The 25,019-nt window shown below is 44.8% G+C and overlaps 1 protein-coding gene across 1 annotated transcript in view; it reads right to left on the minus strand.

Moving 5' to 3' along the window:
* The window catches only part of CAPN2 (calpain 2), a 112,333-nt gene that overhangs the window by 55,758 nt on the left and 31,556 nt on the right, over positions 1-25,019 (minus strand). Inside the window, exons 3-8 of the mRNA XM_073628334.1 lie at positions 17,762-17,880; positions 13,563-13,696; positions 9,456-9,624; positions 7,110-7,193; positions 5,187-5,272; positions 3,891-3,965 (exon numbers count right to left, since the gene is read on the minus strand). Of these exons, the coding sequence (XP_073484435.1) occupies positions 3,891-3,965; positions 5,187-5,272; positions 7,110-7,193; positions 9,456-9,624; positions 13,563-13,696; positions 17,762-17,880 (667 nt within the window). The remainder of the gene's footprint in view (positions 1-3,890; positions 3,966-5,186; positions 5,273-7,109; positions 7,194-9,455; positions 9,625-13,562; positions 13,697-17,761; positions 17,881-25,019) is intronic.

Here is a 25,019-nt window from a genome sequence, read left to right on the forward strand (position 1 = left end):
CTTAAAGCGTAGTTGTCCTTTACAGCTGAGCTCCAAAGCTCCAATCAGGTATAAAAAAAAAATAACACCAATCAATGCACTTATATATTCATTTAGGACCCAATCGGACTATAGCTCTGTGGTACTGCTTGAAGCTAAGTGCAGTGCATTTTGGTGTCATTCATTTTTAATGGCACCCCAACACTCCTAGCCAGCACACCACAAGGCTTGTATGATTTGGTCCTGATGTACACTTGAATTGTGACTGGAGTGCCTGGAGAAAACCCACACAGAATGGAGATGAATGTGGGACCTCAGACAACCAAACCACCCACCCAGCTGTGTACTGCATTATTTTATAAATTATTCACATTCCCGCTGACTCATATGTCCTATTTTCTAGAAGAGGATGCTGTATTTGATTGTATAATATGAGTAATGCAGACATTCCTTCCTGAGCTCCTGAAGAACACTCATAGTTATTTTGATTGCCATGGGTATCATCCCACATCCTACCAGGGCAAATATGTCAACTCCAAATTTTGAACTGTTGCTATGGGCAACACACCATATTGGGAATTACTTCTGGAAGTAGCCATCATTCCAGCAACAACAACAAAAAATCTAATACTTGAGAAATTTTAATTTTGGCATTTGAAATTATACTATGTGTGGGTGTGATCTATTCAAGTTGTGTGATAGAGCTTTTTTTTCTGTTGTGCTGTTGAAGCTAAGTATTGAACTTAGTCCAAAATTTGGCCTGGCCCCATATATCCTGTAATTAGTTTTTTCTTTTTTTTTTTAAACCACACACAATTTTGGCTTTCTTGGACATATTGGAATGAGGTTACCAATTTTTACCAGCAGAGGGCACAGTTTCCCACCCGCTACCTTGCCAGGAATAATAGGAGTGCTATTTCCTCCTGGCAGTGAGAGGTGGAGTGATTCATGAATGTTTCTGCTGCTATATTCATGGAAAAGAAGACACGCGGCTTTCTCAGTATAAAATAGTAAACACACAATCCATGACAATCAGATTTTATAATTGTATAAATGCAGTTCGCTCTCAGATGCATCCATCTTGCATTTCAGATGCTCCAGAGTTTTTTTTCTGATCTCCTTTAAGCCGAAATTTGTATCCCTATTGACTTGTAGGGGAGAAAAGCATTTCTAGCTCAGAGACCCATGTACACAAGTTGTTAAGTCATACCAGCTACAAGGACTTACTGCATTTTGCCTTGCCAAATAAGCTCTTTGTATTGTGTAATAACATTTCCAACCAAAACCTCTGTGCAATCCCTGGTAAATCAATAAAAATTCAGCTTTCAGGTCCATAATATGTGAGAATAAAGAATAAGGGTGCATTCTCAATGGCGACTGGCACACACTGCAAATTCCAGCTGCAAGAATCTACAGGTTCCTGTGGCTGGAATGACTGGTGTGTGCAAAGAGTTCAGCCCATACAAAGCAGTGACAGGCCGATGGTGGCTGCAGCCAGTACCAGGACAGGTTCGTCCAGTGAAAGGATGTCGGACTGCAACCCCCTCACCCACTGCCAATGCATGACATAGAATGGGTGCAGCGCCCCAGGGCCCATTCTCTGCCCCCTTTGCTCTGGCTGCGTAAGGTTGGCATAGAGTGTTCACTGGTGAATGGTCAATCGCTTGCTTTCTAGCAGTTAGAATGTAGTTGCACATTGAAGCGTGCAGTAAGGGAGCACCCCCTCTCTACCAATGCGCCCTGGGCAGCTTCCCCTCTTGCCCTGCCCTTCTCCCGGCCCTGGCTGCAGCTATCTGTGACTGTTCACACAGACATGGATTACCTGCACTTAAAGTTGAACTAAAGGCAAAAATACTCATTTAGTTTCCAACAGTCCGACACCTGCAAGGTAAATGGAGCTGCACTTGCACAACCTCGTGTAAATTCTGCAGAGCAATGCAGGTAAATCAGGTAAGTTTATATTATTGCAGAAGAGACATTGCATGTCTCCTCCTGCAATAAAAAGCTGCCTGTTTCCAAATTTTTTATTTTTCACAATTTCACCAGTTCCATCCCACAACAATCATATGTCCCTAACCACGGATACTCTCTGGCTGTAGAAACAGTCACTGATACATACAGCCTCTGCCATGGCTGTAAATACAGCAGCTTTACATAGAAAAGCACAATAACTAAAATAAGGTATAATAAATAAGTTAAAATTCAGCTTTAAATATTTCCAATGCTATCCAAAAATTTTTTACGGCTTTAGATATATTCAAGGTTTTCCCATTGTTCTTCCATGCCATAGGTTGCTTGCAGGTTGAGCGTTTATGATTGTTCAACATTAGCTTTGTAATGAACATGAAACCGTAACAGAGTCTTCATTATGTGAAATGTTTGGATTTGCCTGCTAATGACTATTCAGCAGAACATACATGGCAATGTACAGAAATATCCAATTTGTACATCTCATTAGCTTTATAAAAGGAGCCTGGTAAGTGTCACGCAAGTCCAGATTACCAGCATCATAGACCAAACCTTTAATTTCATGATTTCACTTCTGGTTAACAAGAAAGCAAACATACATCAGCCGGACTAATTGGTAAATCAATGCAAAGCAAAAGGAACAAGTGCAGCAGTGTAAGCAGGATTCCTCAATTCCCCAGGGCACAAAAAATGAGCACAAATAACCAACAGCAAGAAAAATGAAAGCTAATGGGGGCTGACTTAAAGCTGAACCCTGATGTACATAACATAATGACTGTTGCAGTGGACCCCCTCCACACTGCAAGGAATATGCAGATATGCTTACCTTATTCTTCATTTTGCACAGGCTTCCTCCTCCCATAGCAGCATCCCTTCACTGTTCGGCAGATTGCAAGCATTCTTACGTCATCATGGGCATTGCAGGACCAGCAGTCCTGCATGGTACATAAGGACCTGCCCACATCCTAGAACACTGGACAGTGGAGGAGAGTGCCAGCTACTGGAAGAGTGAGGAATTAGGCAAATATAGCTGCTTATTCCTCTACACTAGATAAAACAAGCATTTCAAACTTGCAGTGTAAGGGGAGAGGGAGCTGAACTCTTCTTCAGTGCAACTCAGTAATGTTGAGCCTGGTAAAACCACAGGAAAACTTGGCATTACTGGGTGTACTCTACCTGGCTGCTGCACCTGTCACAGAGACAGGTGCAGCGGCTGAGCCTCTTCCGTGGCATAGATTCTTTAAAAGTGCAGGTTCAGCGTCACTGTGCACAGTGCTACCATTCACTGCACCTGCCTATGTGATAGACACAGGTGCAATGCAGATATATATTAATTTAAAAACCATTTAATATGTTTTTAAATGAACCTAGCATAAGTACCTAAGCTTGACTTGGTATGAGACTTCTTTAATCCCCTGTACAGCAGAGCTTAGACTCAGGACAGAGAAGGGAGGTAATCAGATATGATGTAGTGCTCATATTACAAAGAACATACAGACATGGAGAGAGAGCAGAGTGATAAGCTCACCAGCTAGCTACTGCTCCTTCAATGTCCAATCACAGGCTAGGGGGAGAGTTCAAAGTGAATTATGGTCAAACCTTTCTTGCCTTTACATTCTTTTGCATTACAGGAGTGCATTTACTAATCCAGCATCAGATGATAGCAGGCTATTGTCGTATCTACTCAGATGTCTGACTGACAGCTGCCTTTGCTCCAACTGGTCAGTGGTCATGTGAAGGGTCAGCTCTTTGTCTTAGAGAATGGAAAAGTTGCAGTGTCACATGGATGCTGCAGCATGGAGGTGAGTATGTAAGTTTGTGTTTTTAGTAACCCCACAATTCTCCTTTAAGTTTTATGGATATACAATAACCATACATAATCTAACATGTACACTAACCATATATAATGTAGATCATTCCTTTAGATTCCTTTAGTCACTTACCAGAATTCACCATCATTACATCGCTTAATCAGTCTGTCCCTCTCACTGGGATCCACAGAATTCCACTCACTGGAGCTGGAGGTGAGGAATAAAAAAAAAAAATAAATAAATAATAAAAAATAAATAAAATTGATATTTAGCAATAGCTACTTTAATAGGATAAAAACTTGGTCACTCTAGTAGAGGTGGCTTTTGACCTTCAAAGAATCAGAGCTATGGTGGCCATAAATGGCTCCTGCCCCCAAACATCCCAATATGTTGTTCAGGCAAGAATGGGGCTACTTGGAGCCTCTCAAAGTGCTTGTTATTACAGATATTTCTTACTTGCTGAAAACTGTCCATGTGATAGATGTTATCCCACAAACCATGTATGCCATGCATGCTTCAAGAGTGTTGAACAAGCGCTACCAGAATGAGTAGATTTATCATCCTCTGTCTGTCCATGACCAGCATGAAAGCAGACTTGTCAAACATTAATACCTATACTCGCCCACACACCCAGTGGCTAAATGTACCTGGAATGTTTCTCCACCCACAACCACCTATGGTAGAGCATGGTACATGCCACCCGCATTCTCACAATGCAACGCTAATCCGAAAATACAAATACAACACATTACATCACTAAAAAAATGTTTTCTGTTGTACGAGAATTTTCGTAACTTTAGTAACCTCTTCATTTTTTAATATGAGACTAGCATGCAAAAAAAGATGGACGATCATTCATCTGATAATCTCATCATGTATACTAGGCTATAGACCAGTAATGGCAAACCTTGGCACCCCAGATGTTTTGGAACTACATTTCCCATGATTCTCATGCACTCTGCAGTATAGTTGAGCATTATGGGAAATGTAGTTCCAAAACATCTGGGGTGCCAAGGTTCGCCATCACTGCTTTAGACTATCCCTGCCTACTGTCCAATGCAACATACTACATGCACTGCTAATTTGTATCTCTTTAGTGTGCCCAAGAGTGCCCCAATCCCTTTTCAGCCCTATTAATGCTTCTAATGCCTACCCCTTCCCCATTCTTCCAGCACTGACAGGCTGCTTAGACACCAAGCGCTCTTTGAAGGGGTTAGTGTCACATGTTCCCCATACCCAAAAAGTACTGAATATTTCTGGCTATGGGGCCCAATGGAGGTGGATGACAGTAGGGAAGGTATAGGTTGGTGACATCAGTTAGATGTAAAGTGCGGTGCTGAATCTTCTATGTACAGTATGTTGGAGCTCTGACATCCTCTCAGCAATGGCCCACTTTACTAATAGCTATGTCCTTCTGTTAATGCTCACTTGTCACTCCAAGCACCCGTCCACTCCACGTCTCCCCATGGATTGCGGATTCTGATGAGCTTTACCATACTTCCTCTGTAGTCCACCTGTTAAATTAAAATTGCTTACAAATTCAAACCATAATGCAATAAGCCTACCTATGGAAAGGTGGGTATCTCCAAGAGAACAATGGGCAGGGAGGTATTTGCCTGTCTTGGAAGAAGTCACTGGGGCTGTGATACTCCCTTATGGGGGAAGCAAATAATATAGTCTTCAAGCGACGCCTAAAGCTGGAGCATTGCTTGTGATTATTGGGCCAATTATGGCCACCCTAAACCAAATAAGAATGTTATGTAAAAAACATAGGGAGATAGTGAACATGAATTAATGTTAATAATAAATGCCAAAACTAACCCACATGTGCACTCTGCAATCAACTAAAATTTTATATAAAGACTAGAAATGTCAACTTCTATAAAATGCCAAATCTGGCACCCCTCCGCTGTTAAGTCATGTAACCAACATAGAGGGATTAGTCATGTGTGCTCTATCAAAGGGGGGCTTAGGCCAGTGCGGGTGCGTCCATAAAGGGCACAGGAGCGCCGCCCCCTCTCTCCTGGCACCGCTCTATCACCATAGATAGATTCATGCATTGCATGAATCTATCTATGGTCACCGCTGACACCCCCTATTCAGGTGTCCGGCCCCTTATCGGGCGCCAGGCACCTGAATTACAGCGGCGGGGGTGTTTTTGGAAGCACCCGATTAGAGCCATAGGCTCTAATAGGCGTCCAAAAAGGTGAACAGCGGGCGCAATGCTGTGCGGTAGCTGTTCACTCTGTGAGCTGTGCGTTAGCAAAGCAAAGGTTTTCAGGTCTGTTACCTGTCACCTGATTGGCTAAAATGTCAGGCACTGTGATTGGATGCCTGATAGAGAGGACAGAAGAAGACACCGAGGAGCATGCAGGACACCGCTGCTGACCCGCTGCGAAACAGGTAAGTGCCGGGCGATGCACACTGGCAGCATTTGATGGGGCACAGTAGCGGCAATTGATGGGCACACTGGCAGCATTTGATGGGACACAGTAGTGGCAATTGATGGGCACACTGGCAGCATTTGATGGGCACACTAGCGGCATTTGATGGGGCACACTAGCGGCATTTGATGGGGCACACTAGCGGCATTTGATGGGGCACACTAGCGGCATTTGATGGGGCACACTAGCGGCATTTGATGGGGCACACTAGCGGCATTTGATGGGGCACACTAGCGGCATTTGATGGGGCACACTAGCGGCATTTGATGGGGCACACTAGCGGCATTTGATGGGGCACACTAGCGGCAATTGATGGGGCACAGTAGCGGCAATTGATGGGGCACAGTAGCGGCAATTGATGGGGCACAGTAGCGGCAATTGATGGGCACAGTGGCTGCATTTGATGTTTTTTTCAGTTTGTTTGCGCCCCCCCCCCCCCCAAACATTTTGAGCACCAGCCGCCACTGGCTTGGGCATAGACACTAGTCACCAGACCAGACACTGAAGGAATGGTGAATTCAGCTTTTTATAAAAAAGAGAAATGATTATATTATATTAAGTACATTAGTGAAATATTTTTATCTTTTTTTATTTTGGGTCTTTAAATGCCATTTCTGGAAATGCCCTGGAAAATGAAATATTGTCAAAACTCTAGATTTCAAATCTGAGAACATCTCTTATAGTGGCCAGCAGGTTTTCAGTTGCCACTTGAAATTTTGGCTGGATACTTTGAAATGGCCGTAAGAGAGCCTCATCTATCGATGTGCTCCTCGTCTCCAGTACAGAAGAATAATAGGAACAAAAGATGATACAGACATTTCCCATGGACACATCAATCCATGGAGACCAAACGTTCTTTAGACTCTTTGATAAAAGGGGCTTTACATTATTCTCTTACAGTACCCACCTCTTCTGCGGCGGTGACGGAGTAGGCGTGACCTTTCACCAGTTTCTGGAAGGTGATCGCCTCGGTCTCAGCGGCACTTGTGATCTGTAAAAGAAAAGGTAACAAAAGTTCTTCCACATGGCTGCACAAAGACAAAGCTCTCATGGAATATTAAACAAAAGAACAGAACAATTGTTGGCTCTTTATTTTTTTTTTTTATCTCCTTATGTACTGTCACGGAACCCACACTCCACATAGTCGCTTTCATCTTTTTTAGAACCAGTCAAAAGAATCCTTTTGAAAATGCAAAGAAAAACAAATAAAGATTTTCATTTTCATAGAGCACTATTCATTGATGAAGTTATAGAACAGCTTCTATCAATAGAGGAGTGGGGCGGAAAGTAGGGGCATAGTCGGCACTCTTGATGAATGTCTATGACAGGTGCAACAGCTCCTATTAACCCCCGCAGCACCGGAAGATTACCGCTGCAGTGGTATAGAGGACAGAGGACCAGGATAGCAGCCACCAGCAAGGGACCACTCTCATTAAATATACTGCAAGTACTACTGCCCCTTGTGCCGATTTTAAAAAAGTAACACAACTTAGACCCCATACACACTATACAACTTTTGTTGTCTGATTTCCTTTAGATTTACCAAAACCATGTAGTGCAAGGGCCTGCCTGATTGCATACAAATGGAAACTCTTAAGGTTTGACCTCATATTAAATGGTTTTGGTAAATTTGAAGGAAAAAAAATCTACAGAAAATTGTATAGTGTGTATCCAGCTTTACAATATATTGTCAAAAGTATTGGGACACCTGCCTTTACACGCACATGAACTTTAATGGCATCCCAGCCTTAGCCCGTAGTGTTCAATATTGAGTTGGCCCCGCCTATTGCAGCTATAACAGCTTCAATTCTTCCGGGAAGGCTGTCCACAAGGTTTAGGAGTGTGTCTATGGAAATGCTTGACCATTCTTCCAGAAGCGCATTTGTGAGGTCAGGCATTGATATTGGATGAGAAGGCCTGGCTCGCATTCTCCGCTCTAATTCGTCCCAAAGGTGTTCTATTGGGGTTGAGGTCAGGACTCTGTGCAGGCCAGTCAAGTGCCTCCACCCCAAACTCACTCATCCATGTCTTTATGGACCTTGCTTTGTGCACTGGTCCAAATCTTTTGGTGGAGGGGGGATTATGGTGTGGGGTTGTTTTTCATGGATTGGGTTTGGCCCTTAGTTCCAGTGAAGAGAACTCTTAAGGCGTCAGCATACCAAGACATTTTAGACAATTTCATGCTCCCAACTTTGTGGGAACAGTTTGGAGATGGCCCCTTCCTGTTCCAACAAGACTGGGCACCAGTCCTGACCTCAACCTGATAGAACACCTTTGGGATGAATTAGGGCAGAGACTGCGAGCAAGGCCTTCTCGTCCAACATAAGTGCCTGACCTCACAAATGGTCAAACATTCCCATAGACATACTCCTAAACCTTGTGGACAGCCTTCCCAAAAGAGTTGAAGCTGCTATAGCTGCAAAGGGTGGGCCAACTCAATATCGAACCCTATGGACTAAGACTGGGATGATATTAAAGTTCATGTGTGTGTAAAGGCAGGCGTCCCAAGACTGTTGGAAATTTAGTATACGTTTTAATACCACACGGGTGGTACCTCTACAGCAGAGGGTGTACAAATAGGGCTACACATGAATAGAGAAATCTAGCCATGAATAAGTGGGGAGCACATTGGACTTTTGCATAGAGACCACTGCTTCCACACAAAGAGCAATTTTATTTCTCTCTAGTTGTAACCCAACAAGTGTCCTTATTGTAAAATTATCCGTTGTTCTTGTTCTAGTAACAACTCAAAATTTGGATTCGGCCTCATTTTCAACAGCCAGAGGTTATTTACTGGCTGAATTGAAAAACGTATATTTAAACCAAAAAGCATAAATGTAACATACTCCAGTTTACCACTCCTTAAATGTGGTGGCTGCATTAGTTTTCTTTTTTCAACCTTTTTTCCCCTTTTTACCTGGTGATCCTGCCAGTAACAACCTTCCTGTCCTAGGGTGACAACGTTCACTACACTGTATCTATGGAGGAGCAGCTTCGTCACCATGGGACTGGACTACAAACACCCTCCTCTGTAGTCCACAGAGAGAGCTGGGAACAATGCAACAGCACTGTAAATTATCACCTTTTCAGATTTCTTAGAAAATATTTTTCCATTCATTGAACTGATCAAGTAACAAAATGCTTTCAACTGTATAGTTACAGCCCCAAAGCAGCAAATAAGACAAGTTCATTGTTAGAGTTTATATTGCTTTTGACAAAGTTTTTTAGTAGTGGTTTTAAGACCCTCACTTACATCTATGGAGCAGCCCAGAAGAGAACCCGTCTTCAGAGCCTTCTGTATGATCTTGTATAGGTTGTTTGGAGCTTTTTTCAGTTCGTACCACTCGGCCAGACCCCCGGTGAAGTCTTCAAAACCTTCTGTGGTGGCCCCGCCAGACAGAGCTTCATAAGACCCATTCAGCCTGTGTTTGAGGACAAGAAGTTCTAAAATGCATCTGTATTTTATGGCACGGCCTTTCATCTGACCTGACTCATCCATCTGCTAGAAATGGCCCCTGAAATGTTCGGTACATCTCTGTACTTAAAAACAACAAAGTTAGAAATTCTTGCTATAGTCTAAAGCCTGGTACACACGAAAAGTTTTTTTTCGTTCAACTCAGAGATCGGAGCCGCTGTACTAACGAACCAACGTTAGTACAGTGATCTCCCCCCGCTGAGTTGTTGTGTTCTGACAGGGAGGCGGTCCCCCGCCAGAACACTCTGGTCAGCACACTCTCTGCCATTGGCCAAGAGTGCTGATCAGGAGACATTCGGTTGCTGGTTTTCCACCATGCTCATCCGACAGAAGCCAAACAGCCACTCTTCCATAAAGGCCAGATTGTGGACTAATAGTTGTCCTGTGGACAGATTCTCCCATCTGAGCTGTGGATCTCTGCAAATCCCCCAGAGTTACCATGGGCCTCTTGGCTGCTTCTATGATTAATGCTCTCCTAGCCCGGCCTGTCAGTTTAGGTGGACGGCCATGTCTTGGTAGGTTTGCAGTTGTGCCGTATTCTTTCCATTTTCGGATGATGGATTGAACAGTTCTCTGTCAGATGTTCAAAGCTTAGGATATTTTTTTTTTTTATAACCTAACCCTGCTTTAAACTTCTCCACAACTTTATGTCTGACCTGTCTTGTGTGTTTCTTGGCCTTCGTGATGCTGTTTGTTCACTAAGGTTCTCTAACAAATGTCTGAGGGCTTCACAGAACAGCTGTATTTATACTGAGATTAAACTGCACACAGGTGGACTCTATTTACTAATTTGGTGATTTATGAAGGCAATTGGTTCCACTAGATTTTCATTGCCACTTTGTGTTGGTCTATCACATACAATCCCAATAAAATAAATTTATGTGGAAAATTTCAAGGGGTATGAATACTTTTTGAAGGCACTGTAGTAAGTGGTATTTAAAGGATAAGTTCTATCTAAAAGAAGAATACTGCGCATGTGTAAAAATATAAAAATAAATAATATCAATCATCACAGTGTAAAGTGTCCAGCAGCATGATAAAAGTGAGATATAATCACAATAAACAACATGCAGAAAAAAAATTAAGTGCTAAACAAAAATCTCATATTGGGTTATTAAAATACAACTGTAGAAAAAACAAATCCGTGATAAGTAGTTACATCCAAAAAAAAAACAAAAAAAAAAAAACTCCACCTTGTGTGTGCACCGTCACCACAGGCAATAAAGACTCTTACCAGAGAGCCTGGACCCTTTATTATGAAGGGTCAAACAGGCTTGATGTAACTAGGGTTGTACCGATACTAGTATCGGTACCGATACCGAGCATTTGCGTGAGTACTTGTACTCGTGCAAATGCTCCCGATGCCTGATCCGATACCTGGAAGATGCAGTGTTTCAGATTACGTTGACCCGTGCAAAAGGAAGTCAGCGGGCGGAATGGAAGTGACGACAACCCGACGCCCATCTTGGTACACCATGCACTCGGCCACAGTAAGCCAACAGTGGACATCTTATTACACCCAGACAATATAGTTTGGGCAGGGTGTAACAAGATGGCCACTGCTGCTTTTATGCGGCCGAGTGCAAGGAGCACCAAGATGGGCATCGCAGGCAGCCTTTCCTCTCATGGCATTTCAGTGCCTGCCCATTAGTGCCAATAAATGCCACCTATCAGTGCCCATTGCCCATAAGTGCCGCCTATCAGTGCCAGCCACCTGTCAGTGCCATCTATCATTTTGGATTCAACTACTTATAACGGATTTGTGTTTTCTATAGTTGGATTTTAATACCCTAATATGAGATTTTTGTTTCTACATAAAGGATAAGTTCACCTTTTGGGAAAAAAAAATAAATGCACACAATTATTCAGAAAAAAAAATGCATTTATTATTTTTTATTGCACAAGCCTGCAAAGAATTGGAACAGCGATTAGTGAATCATGGGTGCAATGTCAGGCTCCTGCAGACAAGCTCTACAGTTTTCAACCCATCAATTTGAAAGCTGCAGGGGTTGTGAATGAACAACGAGTGCACTCATCACAGCTTTCATAGTTCATTAACCTCTTGCTGACAAGCCACCGTCATTTTACTGTGGCAGGTCAACTCTCTTGCGCAAACCGACGTAGGTGTACGTTGTCTGTGCAAGGAAGATAGCGGACTCAACATCCGCCGGTGACCCGCGATCGGAGTACAGAGGCAAAACGGGGAACTGCCTATGTAAACAAGACAGATCCCCATTCTGCCTAATGACATGTCAGAGATCTACTGTTCCCAGTGATCATGAACAGTGATCTCTGTCATGTCCAAGTGAGCCAACCCCCCCTACAGTTAGAACACACCCAAGGAACATACACTTAACCCCTTGATAACCTCTTAATGTTAACCCCTTTCCTGCCAGTGTCATTTTTACATTGATCACTGCATTTTTATAGCACTGATTAATGTAATAATGTCACTGGTCCTCAAAAAGTGTCATTTGGGGTCAGATTTGTCCGCCGCAATGTCACAGTCTGGCTAAAAATCACAGATCTCCGCCATTACCAGTAAAAGCAATAAAAATAAATAAAAAATCTTTAAATCTATCCCGTTGTTTGTAGACGCGATAACTTTTGCGCAAACCAATCAATATACGCCTATTACAATTTTTTTTTACCAATAATATGTAGAAGAATATATAATCGGCCTAAACTGATGAATAAATTAGTTTTTTTACATATTTTTTTGTATATGTATTATAGCAGAAAGTAAAAAAAAATGTTTTGTTTCAAACTTATTGGTCTTTTTTTGTTTATAGCATAACAAAATAAAAACCGCAGAGGTGATAAAATACCACTAAAAGAAAGCTCTATTTGTGGGTAAAAAGGAACTTCAACTTTGTCTCGCAGTTGTCAGTTAAAGCGACGCAGTGCCATATCGCAAAAAATGGCCTGATCATTAAGGGGCTGAAGTGGTTAAGCACTACAGGCCCTTTGCCTCGGTGGAAGACAGGATTTCTAGTTCTCTCACTTGCAGATTGCTGTGACTGAATTACATGTTTTTGAAAATGGGAACTTCCACCCACTGTCACAGGAGGAGGGGGGCTGCTGGAGCATGTAACACCCTAAATATGGGTGTATTGTGTAACATGCTCCAAAAGGTGCACTTAGCCTCTAACTTACTTAATGCTATTCACACAAGCAGGGGTGCATTAAAGTGGAACTATAGGCAAAACTAGTAAAGGAGGGTTATAACCCCTGTAAGGTTTATTTTTGTCATCTTTGTCCCATTGGGGAGATTCACCTTCACTTTTCTGTCCCATAACCAAAAGAGGAAGTGAGTGAAAATTTCTGCAAACTAAGCAAATTTCTTGGGACCCCCCCAGGTCACCAGAACTAGTATCCTCATTGAAAGATTACTCTATTATTTTTCTGGGGACAACCCAAAATTTGGTATTATCCTTTACTTTGAATGAAAATGGTAAACAGAACAAATAGAGAGGATGAATCTCCCTAAAGGGGACACAGAGCCATAAAAACTGACAGGAGTTCTAATCCCTCTCCACTCAATCCAAAATGAAAAAAAACGTTTACCACTTTAAGGTGCATATAATGTACAACTACAATATGATGTTAAAGCATATTGAAGTGTTTGCTTTTATTTTTTCTGTTATTAACTTCTATTTAACTATTCATGGCGGCACGTTGTGGCATGGTATAGCATGTTGGAATGTGCTGCACAAACATGGAACATGTCCTATTTTTTCAGTGCACACCAACACAGCGCATTGGTAGGACACAAGACAAATTGCCTTGTCTATGCATTGGGACCACATTGGGCAACGCTGACTAATACATCCCATCAGGGCTGGTGTGAATGAGCCCATAAGGTATAAATTGCCCACCACTTACTTTGCATAGGCTTTCTCCATCAGCGCACTCCAAAATTCACTCCCTTCAGCTGAGTGGACGAAGACGAGCTCCCCATTCTTGGTTGGAAGTCTGTCATCAATAACCACATCCACCCATTCTCCGAACTGCCAGAACTAGAAAGAAAAAAAATTGGAGACATTTTCAAAAATGGTGTAAACTAAAAGGTGGTAGCATGGAACTTTTTTTCTATTTTTTTCTATTTAATGATAAAACTAAAATGATCTATGAAGGTTACCCCCATATCTTCTTGCTTTAACACCAGGATATTTTTTCTATATAGCCCACATCTTTAATAAAAATGATTTGAAAGCATGGACAGAAAGAAAAGGGATGAGGGGAAGAGGAGGTGAGAGGCTCATATTTTCTGGTGTTACATGACATTTTCTAGCATCCCTTTAGATGTGTATGTAGCAAGATCCCAGGCCTCTTTTAGACTAATGAGAAGGAAGTTGCAATGTCAATTATCAGACTCAGAGACTTCTACAGGTAGACAGCCATGCAGGGAAAGGCATCCAGCAAGACACCACATCTGCATGTGTAGGAGCGCTGTCTCCTATGGCAACAATCTTAGAACAGATACTAACACAGATTGTAACCAACTGCTTTACTTTTATACAGTCACTTCTCATAGATTCTAAGCCCACTGAGCTCCCAGTCTCTCTCACTAGACTTGCTCATTCACTGCCACTGAATTCCGTGAGCTCTTCTAATCGTCTTACTTCAGTATCTTCCTCAAGCGTCACCCCCGCTTCCCTGCTGGGTCCTTGGATTGGCACTCCAGATATTCCTCAAGCGTCACCACACTGGCTGGGTCCCTGGCTTGTCACCTGCTGAAGTTTCCTGATTCTTCATCGTCTCCGGTTGGTGAGAATACTGCTCCGGTACTTGCTTCAGCTACACACTGTGGTCCCTGGTAATGAGGTGGTTGGTCCCTTAGTGGCGACAGCTTCCCCTCTACCTCCGATCACGACAGGTTCTCTGGCCACCAGAACCGTCACTTCTGGTAGGACTGCAAGCCGCAATCCCAACTCTATGATGCTCTCTTGCTTCTGGATAGGCCCTCAGACAGCCTAGCAACCAGATGTGCCCGGGAAAGGCCGAAACTCCGGCCTAGCAGCCCAGGCAGCACAACACACGTCCACCCAGACAGCCATCCGGGTGGCACAGAACCCCGATCACCTGACCTCACCCAAATAAAAAGGCTCTCCCAGCAGGCCAAGGGACCCAAGAAAATCCCTGCCCATTGGCGAAGATACCCTATCTATTGCTAATCTGTCCTTGCAATGCCCTTGTCTTATCTAATGTCACCAGAAGTGCAGCAATTCCAGACTTGGGGTGAAATCAATTGATCCCTCACAATTGGCCAAGGCAATGATATATGGCAGGTAAATTTAGGAGCAACACTGCCTAAACATCAGGGTCCTACATGTATGTTTCTGGTTAACCATGCATGCCAGAGATGTGTTTACTCTTTTAACTGCGTATAGAAAACCATGGGACTATCTGCAAGTTTATCAAGAAAGAATCAAATTAGAATTTTGCAACTCAAATATACTCTCAAAAGAAATAAAGTAAGTGAAATCTCTGTTTGAAAATTAGCTTGATTTGATGAAGTAGATAAAATAATAAATACATTTTTTTATGGTGTTTATTATTTAAGTCAGTCATCTTTAAATCATTCTGATCAGAGGCTTGAGATTTTGGGTTGCTACAGAACTACAAACGTGCGCACTTCCCACACTAGGACCCAAACTGGAAAACATAGCTTCTTAGATTACTAAAGGGATTAAAATCCCTCACACTAATCTTCTGATATAAGCAAATCAAATGTGTCAGTTGTCAAAATGCTAAGGGGGTCTATATTTATAAAAAAATAAAAATCAGCATTCAAACAGCCATAGGGAATAATCCCCATAAGGTGTCTACTATGTCTATTTCCTATGAATATCAGGTCCACCTAGTGGCCATAATAAGGTATTTTCTTGAATTATTGCAATCACAAAAATACCACATTATGACCAATAGTTGGAGCTTGTGTGCCTAGGAAATACACATAATAGACACATTGTGGGGATTGTTCTCAAAGATTGTATGAATGATGAATAACTAGACTGCTAAGTGTATGGCAGGCTTCAAATAATAGTGAGCACTGTAGACAGAAAAAGAAAGAAGAAAGTTGTTTTTTTTCTGGTGAAAGACAGTTCTCGTTTCAGATACTACCGCGTTTCCCTGAAAATAAGACAGGGTCTTATATTAATGTTGGCTGCAAAAAACACACTAGGGCTTATCTTATTTATTTATTTTTACGGTATGTACAAAAAAGTTCCTCCCCCTGTCAGCTCAGGAGTCAACATTGTGAAATTCTGTAATCCCAAAAGAAAACCTTAGTTAAAGACCTTGTAAAATCATGTAATCTGTTCTGTAAAAAGATTATATAATGTGCAGTGTGGGTTCGGTACCATGAGGACCTCTCGGGCAAAATTGACACCTTAGACATTGTTAGAGAAAAAGGAGTCACAATCAGAGGAATATTTGAAATGAGACCATATTGTCCACATAAGTTTATGTGAGTCAGATTTATCCTCATCCCATGTGACCATACGTTCCACGAGCTCAATCTTGTCCAATTCACAAGCCTATTCATCCATTGATGGATCCTCAGTTTGGCTATCACAGAAAGAGCCACTGTGAGAAAATGCCTAATTACGTTTCTTTTAATTTGTCTATAAGAGCCTGGCAACATGGATAATATTGTAATCTGAGGTTCATTTGGGGTGTTATCACCCACCAATCGATCAAACAAGCGTAATATTTTATCCCAAAACGTGATAATTTTTGGACATGTGCCTCAAATATGGGTCATGGTACCAGACTCCCGTAAACATTGCTAGGAGGTATCAGGGATAGACGGATCAATTTTGTGTAAAAGTGTAGGGCAGCAATACCACCCAGACAAGATCCGAGGATTGCGTTCATCCGTGAGAAGATATAGAGAGTTTCTATGAAACAGTCAGTATTTTGTCCCAATCCATATCTTCTGATGACATTTGTAGTTCCTGCTCCCATTTAGAAAGAAATGGTGGTGGGTGTGGGTAGGACTCCCTCAACAAGATCTGGTATATCTGTGAAAGTGTGTGGTCAGGTTTAGAGGTTTGTGAAAGCAGCAGTTTAAAAGCAGTGCAAGGTCATGTTAGGAAGTCAATAAAGGGCCTTGTATTCAAATAGTGTTTCAGCTGTGTATATTCCAGCCATGCACATGATGAGCTATGACAGGAAAGGAGCATCTGAGATAGGGAGATGAGAGTCCGGCCACAGAGGGTATGGCTTAAAAGAGGACCATCTTGGCGGTGCTAGGTCTTATTTTCAGGGTAGGGTTTCTTTTCGAAGAAACAGGGTACTTGGGTATTTACTTATAAACCAGTTTTGTAGTTTACAATCTTCTCTTTCCAAAGCGTCTATTTTTTTTTTGAAGCATTTTGTATACTAAATACCTGCATTATTTCACTATTTTGCATGGTAATTGATTAGCACATTTTTGTATATTTTTAACATTTAATTGAACAAAATGTGCAACTTTTAATCTGCTCAGGCTTTATAAATGACATTGTGAGTTTGTTTCTACTAGGATATTGTTAGTAGTGTTTGATTCTCTTTGTCTGTGTTACACTGTTGCCAATCATTCTGCTGGGTATGGCCTTATTCATGCGGGTGCTGGCTCCTGTATTGTGTAAATAAGACATTCATTTTTGCACCTGCATTGGCCCCAAGCTGCATGCATGGCAGCCAGTGGAAGCGAATGCAGATCTAGAGGCTGCTCCAAATAGGTCGGCAGCTCCGCACACACATTGTCCCCCGATGACCATTTATTTGAACCAGACCCATTAAAAACAATAGGATACTATTAACACGAATTTTGATGTGTGCACAGGGCTTGCAGGTGTACACACGGCCAAAAAGTGTGCCCGCATCAACATTCCCTACACAGATCAACAAATCAGAATGCCTTCTTTTATTTCCAACTCTGCTCTGCAGAAATGATAGCTGGAAGCGGATTGGTCACTATAGGCAATAAGATAAGATATTTTCCTGTTAGCAAGCATCATGCATTAGCCTCAAAAAAGTATTCCAGTACAAATAATGGCCGGTCTGACATTGCCAGATGTTCGCCCCTGGATTACCTGGAAGTGGAAGATCCCTGCATAGTTCTCCTGGAAGCTCTGATCTTTTGGGACCACCCTGGAGAGGATCTGTTCATTGAGAGTGAGGGAGGCGATGGCAGCCAGCAGCCAGCAATCACCTGGAAAGAAAACAAAAGAGATCTTTAATTAGAAAAACCCACCAATATTATTCAGTATCTGATTTTTAAGTGCTTATTCCTAAAGCCCGACCCCCAGACTTTTTTCTGTTTATGGCCCCCCAGCACGTATTAAACAAAAAAAATGTTCTGGCTGCAATACTCACCTCCTCTCAGACTTTGTCCCCCACAATAATCCCTTTTCACCAGCAAGCATTATTCAATATTCACCCATATCCTTAAAGAGTAACTCCACTTTTGTTGAGAAAAAAAAAAAACATTCCCCTCTAAGTGATCTATGTACATTGCAAGGGTTGTAACAATTTTTTCGCAGGTTCCTACCTTTTTTTATTCTGAAGAAATCCCTGTGTGTTTCTCTGTGCCCCTGTGCTCAGTATATCTAATGGGAGTGGTTTCATAATTATCAACCAGCTGCTGCACCCGCAGGACTCTGAGGAATGTTGTAGGGTCTGCATCCCTTTAGATATGTTCCTATTGGGAGTATCTCACCAAAAATGATGTTTTTGTTGCAGAGGGATTCCTGAAATCTGACTTGTATCATTGTGCAGATTTCTGGGAAAATCAGTGAGCCAATTACACAAGCAGGACATGATGTTTCTGGGGGATGTTCTGCGCATATTCTGTGTACAGAAAACCTCCAGGTAGCCATATTGCTTTTTTTTACAGAGCTGCAGATTGAAAAAGGAAAGGTAAATTTAAATAACATTTAATTACAATATGACTTGTGTCACAACTGTATGTATATTCTATATTGTTTTTTATTGTTTTTTTTGGGGGGGGGGGGTTTCCCATGAAAGTTAAGGTACCCTTTAAATGTATTCTTTTAAATACAAGCAGTGTAAGTGCCTACATTAGATCTGGTATTAGCCTCTTGATGTCCCTGTACAGCAGAGCTTAGAGAGGGAGGGAGAAGCAACACAAATAACTAGTTGGGTGTGCTGGAGTGCAAGGAGCATGCTGACAAGATGAGAGAGCAGAGTGAGAGGTGAGCTTACCCATTTACTGCTCCTCCTTCCACCGTCCAGTCAAAAGGTGGAGGTAGGGAGAGGACACATAAAGGAAAGTGAAACTTCAGCAGAGAAAGCCTAGGCCTACCACCTGCCAGATAGGACTGTGCTGTGCAAATCCCAGGACTGGATGGACAGAAATACACATGTGGGTAAAACAGTTCCTATGTGTATTTGTAGGTTATAAGCGGTTTTCCTAGAGTTCAGTTTTAAAACAATTAAAAAAAGACTTCTGCTTCCCTTCTCCTATGCTGCATAAACAAAAGAGCTCTGGGACTCCGACATACTTCACAGGAACACCTAGAGCAGAATTCCAGCCCTCTGTTGAGTCTTGCACAGTTGTACAGGTGCCTCTCCTGTTCTGAAACTGCTTACTCAGATTTCGCTACACACAGGGCCATCTTAATAGCATCATGGGCCCCTGGGCAAAGTAATGCTCTGGGGCCCCTACAATGGAGACAGCACAGGTAAACAGACATCAAGTAGGTAGGAGGCAGACAAGCGGAGCTTCCCCTTTTGGGTGGAGCTCCGCTTTAACTACATGAACAATCATTCTGTACAGAAAAGAAACAGTGGGAAAATACTACATACATAAAGTAACAAAACTGTCCTGTGCATATAATATATCTGCTAGAATGATGCTCAGGACAGTTGTAATAAGTATAGACACGTCCGCCAATAAAAATCACCATCCAGCCTGATAGGGCCTCAGATACACCCAACATTGTAACCCCTCTACATCTTATATACATCCAGCACTCCTAACTCCACCCAACAAACCCACCCCCAACACACACACCAGGTTTCCCCCTAAAATTGTTATCCTGTCACCACCTCCACACCCATGGATTATCAACCCCAAATAAATAACTCCCCAGCACTCTGGCCCCTCTACACCCCAGATATCCCCCCAGAACTCTGACCCCTCTACACCCCAGATATCCCCCCAGAACTCTGACCCCTCTACACCCCAGATATCCCCCCAGAACTCTGACCCCTCTACACCCCAGATATCCCCCCAGAACTCTGACCCCTCTACACCCCAGATATCCCCCCAGCACTCTGACCCCTCTACACACCAGATATCCCCCCAGAACTCTGACCCCTCTACACACCAGATATCCCCCCAGCATTCTGACCCCTCTACACCCCAGATATCCCCCCAGAACTCTGACCCCTCTACCCAGATATCCCCTCATAACTCTGACCCCTCTACACCCCAGATATCCCCCCAGCATTCTGACCCCTCTACACCCCAGATATCCCCCCAGCATTCTGACCCCTCTACACCCCAGATATCCCCCCAGCACTCTGACCCCTCTACACCCCAGATATCCCCCCAGCACTCTGACCCCTCTACACCCCAGATATCCCCCCAGAACTCTGACCCCTCTACCCAGATATCCCCCCATAACTCTGACCCCTCTACACCCCAGATATCCCCCCATAACTCTGACCCCTCTACACACCAGATATCCCCCCAGCATTCTGACCCCTCTACACCCCAGATATCCCCCCAGAACTCTGACCCCTCTACCCAGATATCCCCCCAGAACTCTGACCCCTCTACACCCCAGATATCCCCCCAGAACTCTGACCCCTCTACACCTCAGATATCCCCCCAGCATTCTGACCCCTCTACACCCCAGATATCCCCCCCAGCATTCTGACCCCTCTACACCCCAGATATCCCCCTCAGCATTCTGACCCCTCTACACCCCAGATATCCCCCCAGAACTCTGACCCCTCTACACCCCAGATATCCCCCCAGCATTCTGACCCCTCTACACCCCAGATATCCCCCCAGAACTCTGACCCCTCTACACCCCAGATATCCCCCCAGCATTCTGACCCCTCTACACCCCAGATATCCCCCCAGAACTCTGACCCCTCTACACCCCAGATATCCCCCCAGAACTCTGACCCCTCTACACCCCAGATATCCCCCCAGCATTCTGACCCCTCTACACCCCAGATATCCCCCCAGCATTCTGACCCCTCTACACACCAGATATCCCCCCAGCATTCTGACCCCTCTACACCCCAGATATCCCCCCAGAACTCTGACCCCTCTACCCAGATATCCCCCCATAACTCTGACCCCTCTACACCCCAGATATCCCCCCAGCACTCTGACCCCTCTACACCCCAGATATCCCCCCAGAACTCTGACCCCTCTACCCAGATATCCCCCCATAACTCTGACCCCTCTACACCCCAGATATCCCCCCATAACTCTGACCCCTCTACACACCAGATATCCCCCCAGCATTCTGACCCCTCTACACCCCAGATATCCCCCCAGAACTCTGACCCCTCTACCCAGATATCCCCCCAGAACTCTGACCCCTCTACACCCCAGATATCCCCCCAGAACTCTGACCCCTCTACACCCCAGATATCCCCCCAGCATTCTGACCCCTCTACACCCCAGATATCCCCCCAGCATTCTGACCCCTCTACACCCCAGATATCCCCCTCAGCATTCTGACCCCTCTACACCCCAGATATCCCCCCAGAACTCTGACCCCTCTACACCCCAGATATCCCCCCAGAACTCTGACCCCTCTACACCCCAGATATCCCCCCAGCATTCTGACCCCTCTACACCCCAGATATCCCCCCAGAACTCTGACCCCTCTACACCCCAGATATCCCCCCAGCACTCTGACCCCTCTACACCCCAGATATCCCTCCAGCACTCTGACCCCTCTACAACCCAGATATCCCCCCCAGCATTCTGACCCCTCTACACCCCAGATATCCCCCCCAGCATTCTGACCCCTCTACACCCTGGATATCCCCCCAGCATTCTGACCCCTCTACACCCCAGATATCCCCCTCGGCACTCTGACCCCTCTACACCCCAGATATCCCCCCCAGCATTCTGACCCCTCTACACCCCGGATATCCTCCCAGCATTCTGACCCCTCTACACCCCAGATATCCCCCCCAGCATTCTGACCCCTCTACACCCCAGATATCCCCCCAGCATTCTGACCCCTCTACACCCCGGATATCCCCCCCAGCATTCTGACCCCTCTACACCCCAGATATCCCCCCAGCATTCTGACCCCTCTACACCCCGGATATCCTCCCAGCACTCTGACCCCTCTACACCCCAGATATCCCCCTCGGCACTCTGACCCCTCTACACACCAGATATCCCCCCCAGCATTCTGACCCCTCTACACCCCAGATATCCCCCCCAGCATTCTGACCCCTTTACACCCCGGATATCCTCCCAGCACTCTGACCCCTCTACACCCCAGATATCCCCCTCGGCACTCTGACCCCTCTACATACCAGATATCCCCCTCAGCATTCTGACCCCTCTACACCCCAGATATCCCCCCAGAACTCTGACCCCTCTACACCCCGGATATCCCCCCAGCATTCTGACCCCTCTACACCCCAGATATCCCTCCAGCACTCTGACCCCTCTACAACCCAGATATCCCCCCCAGCATTCTGACCCCTCTACACCCCAGATATCCCCCCCAGCATTCTGACCCCTCTACACCCCAGATATCCCCCCCAGCATTCTGACCCCTCTACACCCCGGATATCCCCCCAGCATTCTGACCCCTCTACACCCCAGATATCCCCCTCGGCACTCTGACCCCTCTACACCCCAGATATCCCCCCCAGCATTCTGACCCCTCTACACCCCGGATATCCTCCCAGCATTCTGACCCCTCTACACCCCAGATATCCCCCCCAGCATTCTGACCCCTCTACACCCCAGATATCCCCCCAGCATTCTGACCCCTCTACACCCCAGATATCCCCCCCAGCATTCTGACCCCTCTACACCCCGGATATCCTCCCAGCACTCTGACCCCTCTACACCCCAGATATCCCCCCCAGCATTCTGACCCCTCTACACCCCAGATATCCCCCTCGGCACTCTGACCCCTCTACATACCAGATATCCCCCCAGCATTCTGACCCCTCTACACCCCAGCATTCTGACCCCTCTACACCCTAGATATCCCCCCAGCACTCTGACCCCTCTACACCCTAGATATCCCCCCAGCACTCTGACCCCTCTACACCCGGATATCCCCCCAGCACTCTGACCCCTCTACACCCTAGATATCCCCCCAGCACTCTGACCCCTCTACACCCGGATATCCCCCCAGCACTCTGACCCCTCTACACCCGGATATCCCTCCAGCACTCTGACCCCTCTACACCCCAGATATCCCCCAGCACTGTTACCATATACCATAAGATACCCCATGTATTGTGACCCCACTACATCCCTAATACCCCCTACACTGTGGCCTCTCTACATCCCTGATATCTCTAGCACTATACCCACCCAAGATACCCCAAGCATTGCTACCCCCTATACACCCCAGATCCCCCCTCAGCATTGTTTTCCCCCATACACCATTATTCCATCCATGTAGTAGCCCCCTTTCCAGTGGAGATACAGTGCATGTGAACTTTTGGCTTTCTGCCCACCTCCAGCACTGCACTCACCTATATCAATCAAGTCATGCTGGCAGAAGGAGGGGTGGAGGAGGGAGCGTCCCTCTGGGCATTCCAAGCCCGTCGGTGCAAACAGTGCTGGACAGCTGGGCTCACCATGACACCATCCACAATGCTACTTCTGCAGGTGGGCTCTCAGTGCTGCCGACTCAGCAGCTCCCACTCCATCTCCTACCCCTTTGAGCCTTCGAGTCCCGAGCATTCAAGCCGTATGGGGCGGGGTCACAGCATCACTAGCGCTCCAGGCCCTGCCCCTCCCTGCTAGCTGTGAAATAATAGGTATCATTCTGCACAGCACGGCGCACCGCTGCCAGCCTGCCTCCCCTGTGTATCCATCACTCTCAGTGCCATCATGGGGCCCCCAATTTCCGGGCAGTGTGGGCTCAAGGACCAGCTTCTTTGGGGAAAGTGCAGCTGGGGCCCCTGGGCAGTGCCCAGGTGTGCCTTCTCATAAAGATGTCCCTGGCTACACACCCGGGAGCGTCTCATGATGTTCATTAGATGCTGCACCAAAACAGATAGAGCCCACATAATTTCCCAGCTGAAAGATGTCCAACATCATCTAGCCCTTTCCTCCCCACATGACTGTCCCTGACCCACCCTTTTCATTTGTTGTATTTCAGTTATTTCAATCATGGGGCTCAGCATCACATGTAGGCAGCCTGCCTAGGAATGCCCACTCCTCCAGACTGACATCCACCAATCAAGACATTTTAATATTTGCATAACTCCACCCAAGATCCTGTCTACTGCACTTAAAGCGATATTAAACCCCCAAAACAAAAATGTAATATATTGCAGCTTACCAATCATTAGATGTGGTGGCTGCATCCCTCCCCTCCCCCCCTTTTTTTTTTTTTTTGCTTTCTTTCCCTTTTATTTTCACGTGAGTTTAATACTGCTTAAAGGATGAGTACTTAAAGCGTTTGTTACCCCAACATTTCATATTCCTGATATGTGCCTGCTGTACCATCTACTTGTATGAGAAAGGCTCCTGTTCTCTTCGTATTGCTTCCTTTATGTGAAATGCCTGGTGTTCCTGCCAGTCCCTCTGCTTCCCTATTAAAAACTGACCACACTAAGCAGATGATCACTCCATGGTCAGTTTTTTGGCTGTGCTGGGAACTCAGCCAGCTCTCCTCCAATGATTAGACTTGTCCTAACACCCCCCCCCCCCCAACCGCTACACAACCAATCACTGGGAAGCTCAGTGTCCTGCTGTTTCTCCCCCCCCCCCCAGCTCTTATGCAGCTGAGAACAGAGGGAATGTGATCATTTTTAAAAAAGGGAAAAAAACGTATTTATAATATATTTTATATCTATACAAAAATGTTTTGCCTTTCATTTGTATTTTAAACTGAATGGGTTGTTTTACAAGGTGATCGTTGACTAGAACTTTAGGCAGTGTGATGTGATGTTTTCAGGAAGCTACTGTCATAGCTCCCAACTGTCCCTGATTTCGAGGGACTGTCCCTGATTTGGAACAGAATCCCTCTGTCCCTCTTTCCTCCTCCTTTGTCCCTCATTTTGGTCTGATCTATATAGTTGTATATAAAATGCACTTTTTATCTTTCAAAAAGTGTTTCCCAGTGCTAAACCTTTCATACAATTTCT

This window comes from Aquarana catesbeiana, linkage group LG04, assembly GCF_042186555.1.
Source record: "Aquarana catesbeiana isolate 2022-GZ linkage group LG04, ASM4218655v1, whole genome shotgun sequence".
Classification (NCBI taxonomy): Eukaryota; Metazoa; Chordata; class Amphibia; order Anura; family Ranidae; genus Aquarana; species Aquarana catesbeiana.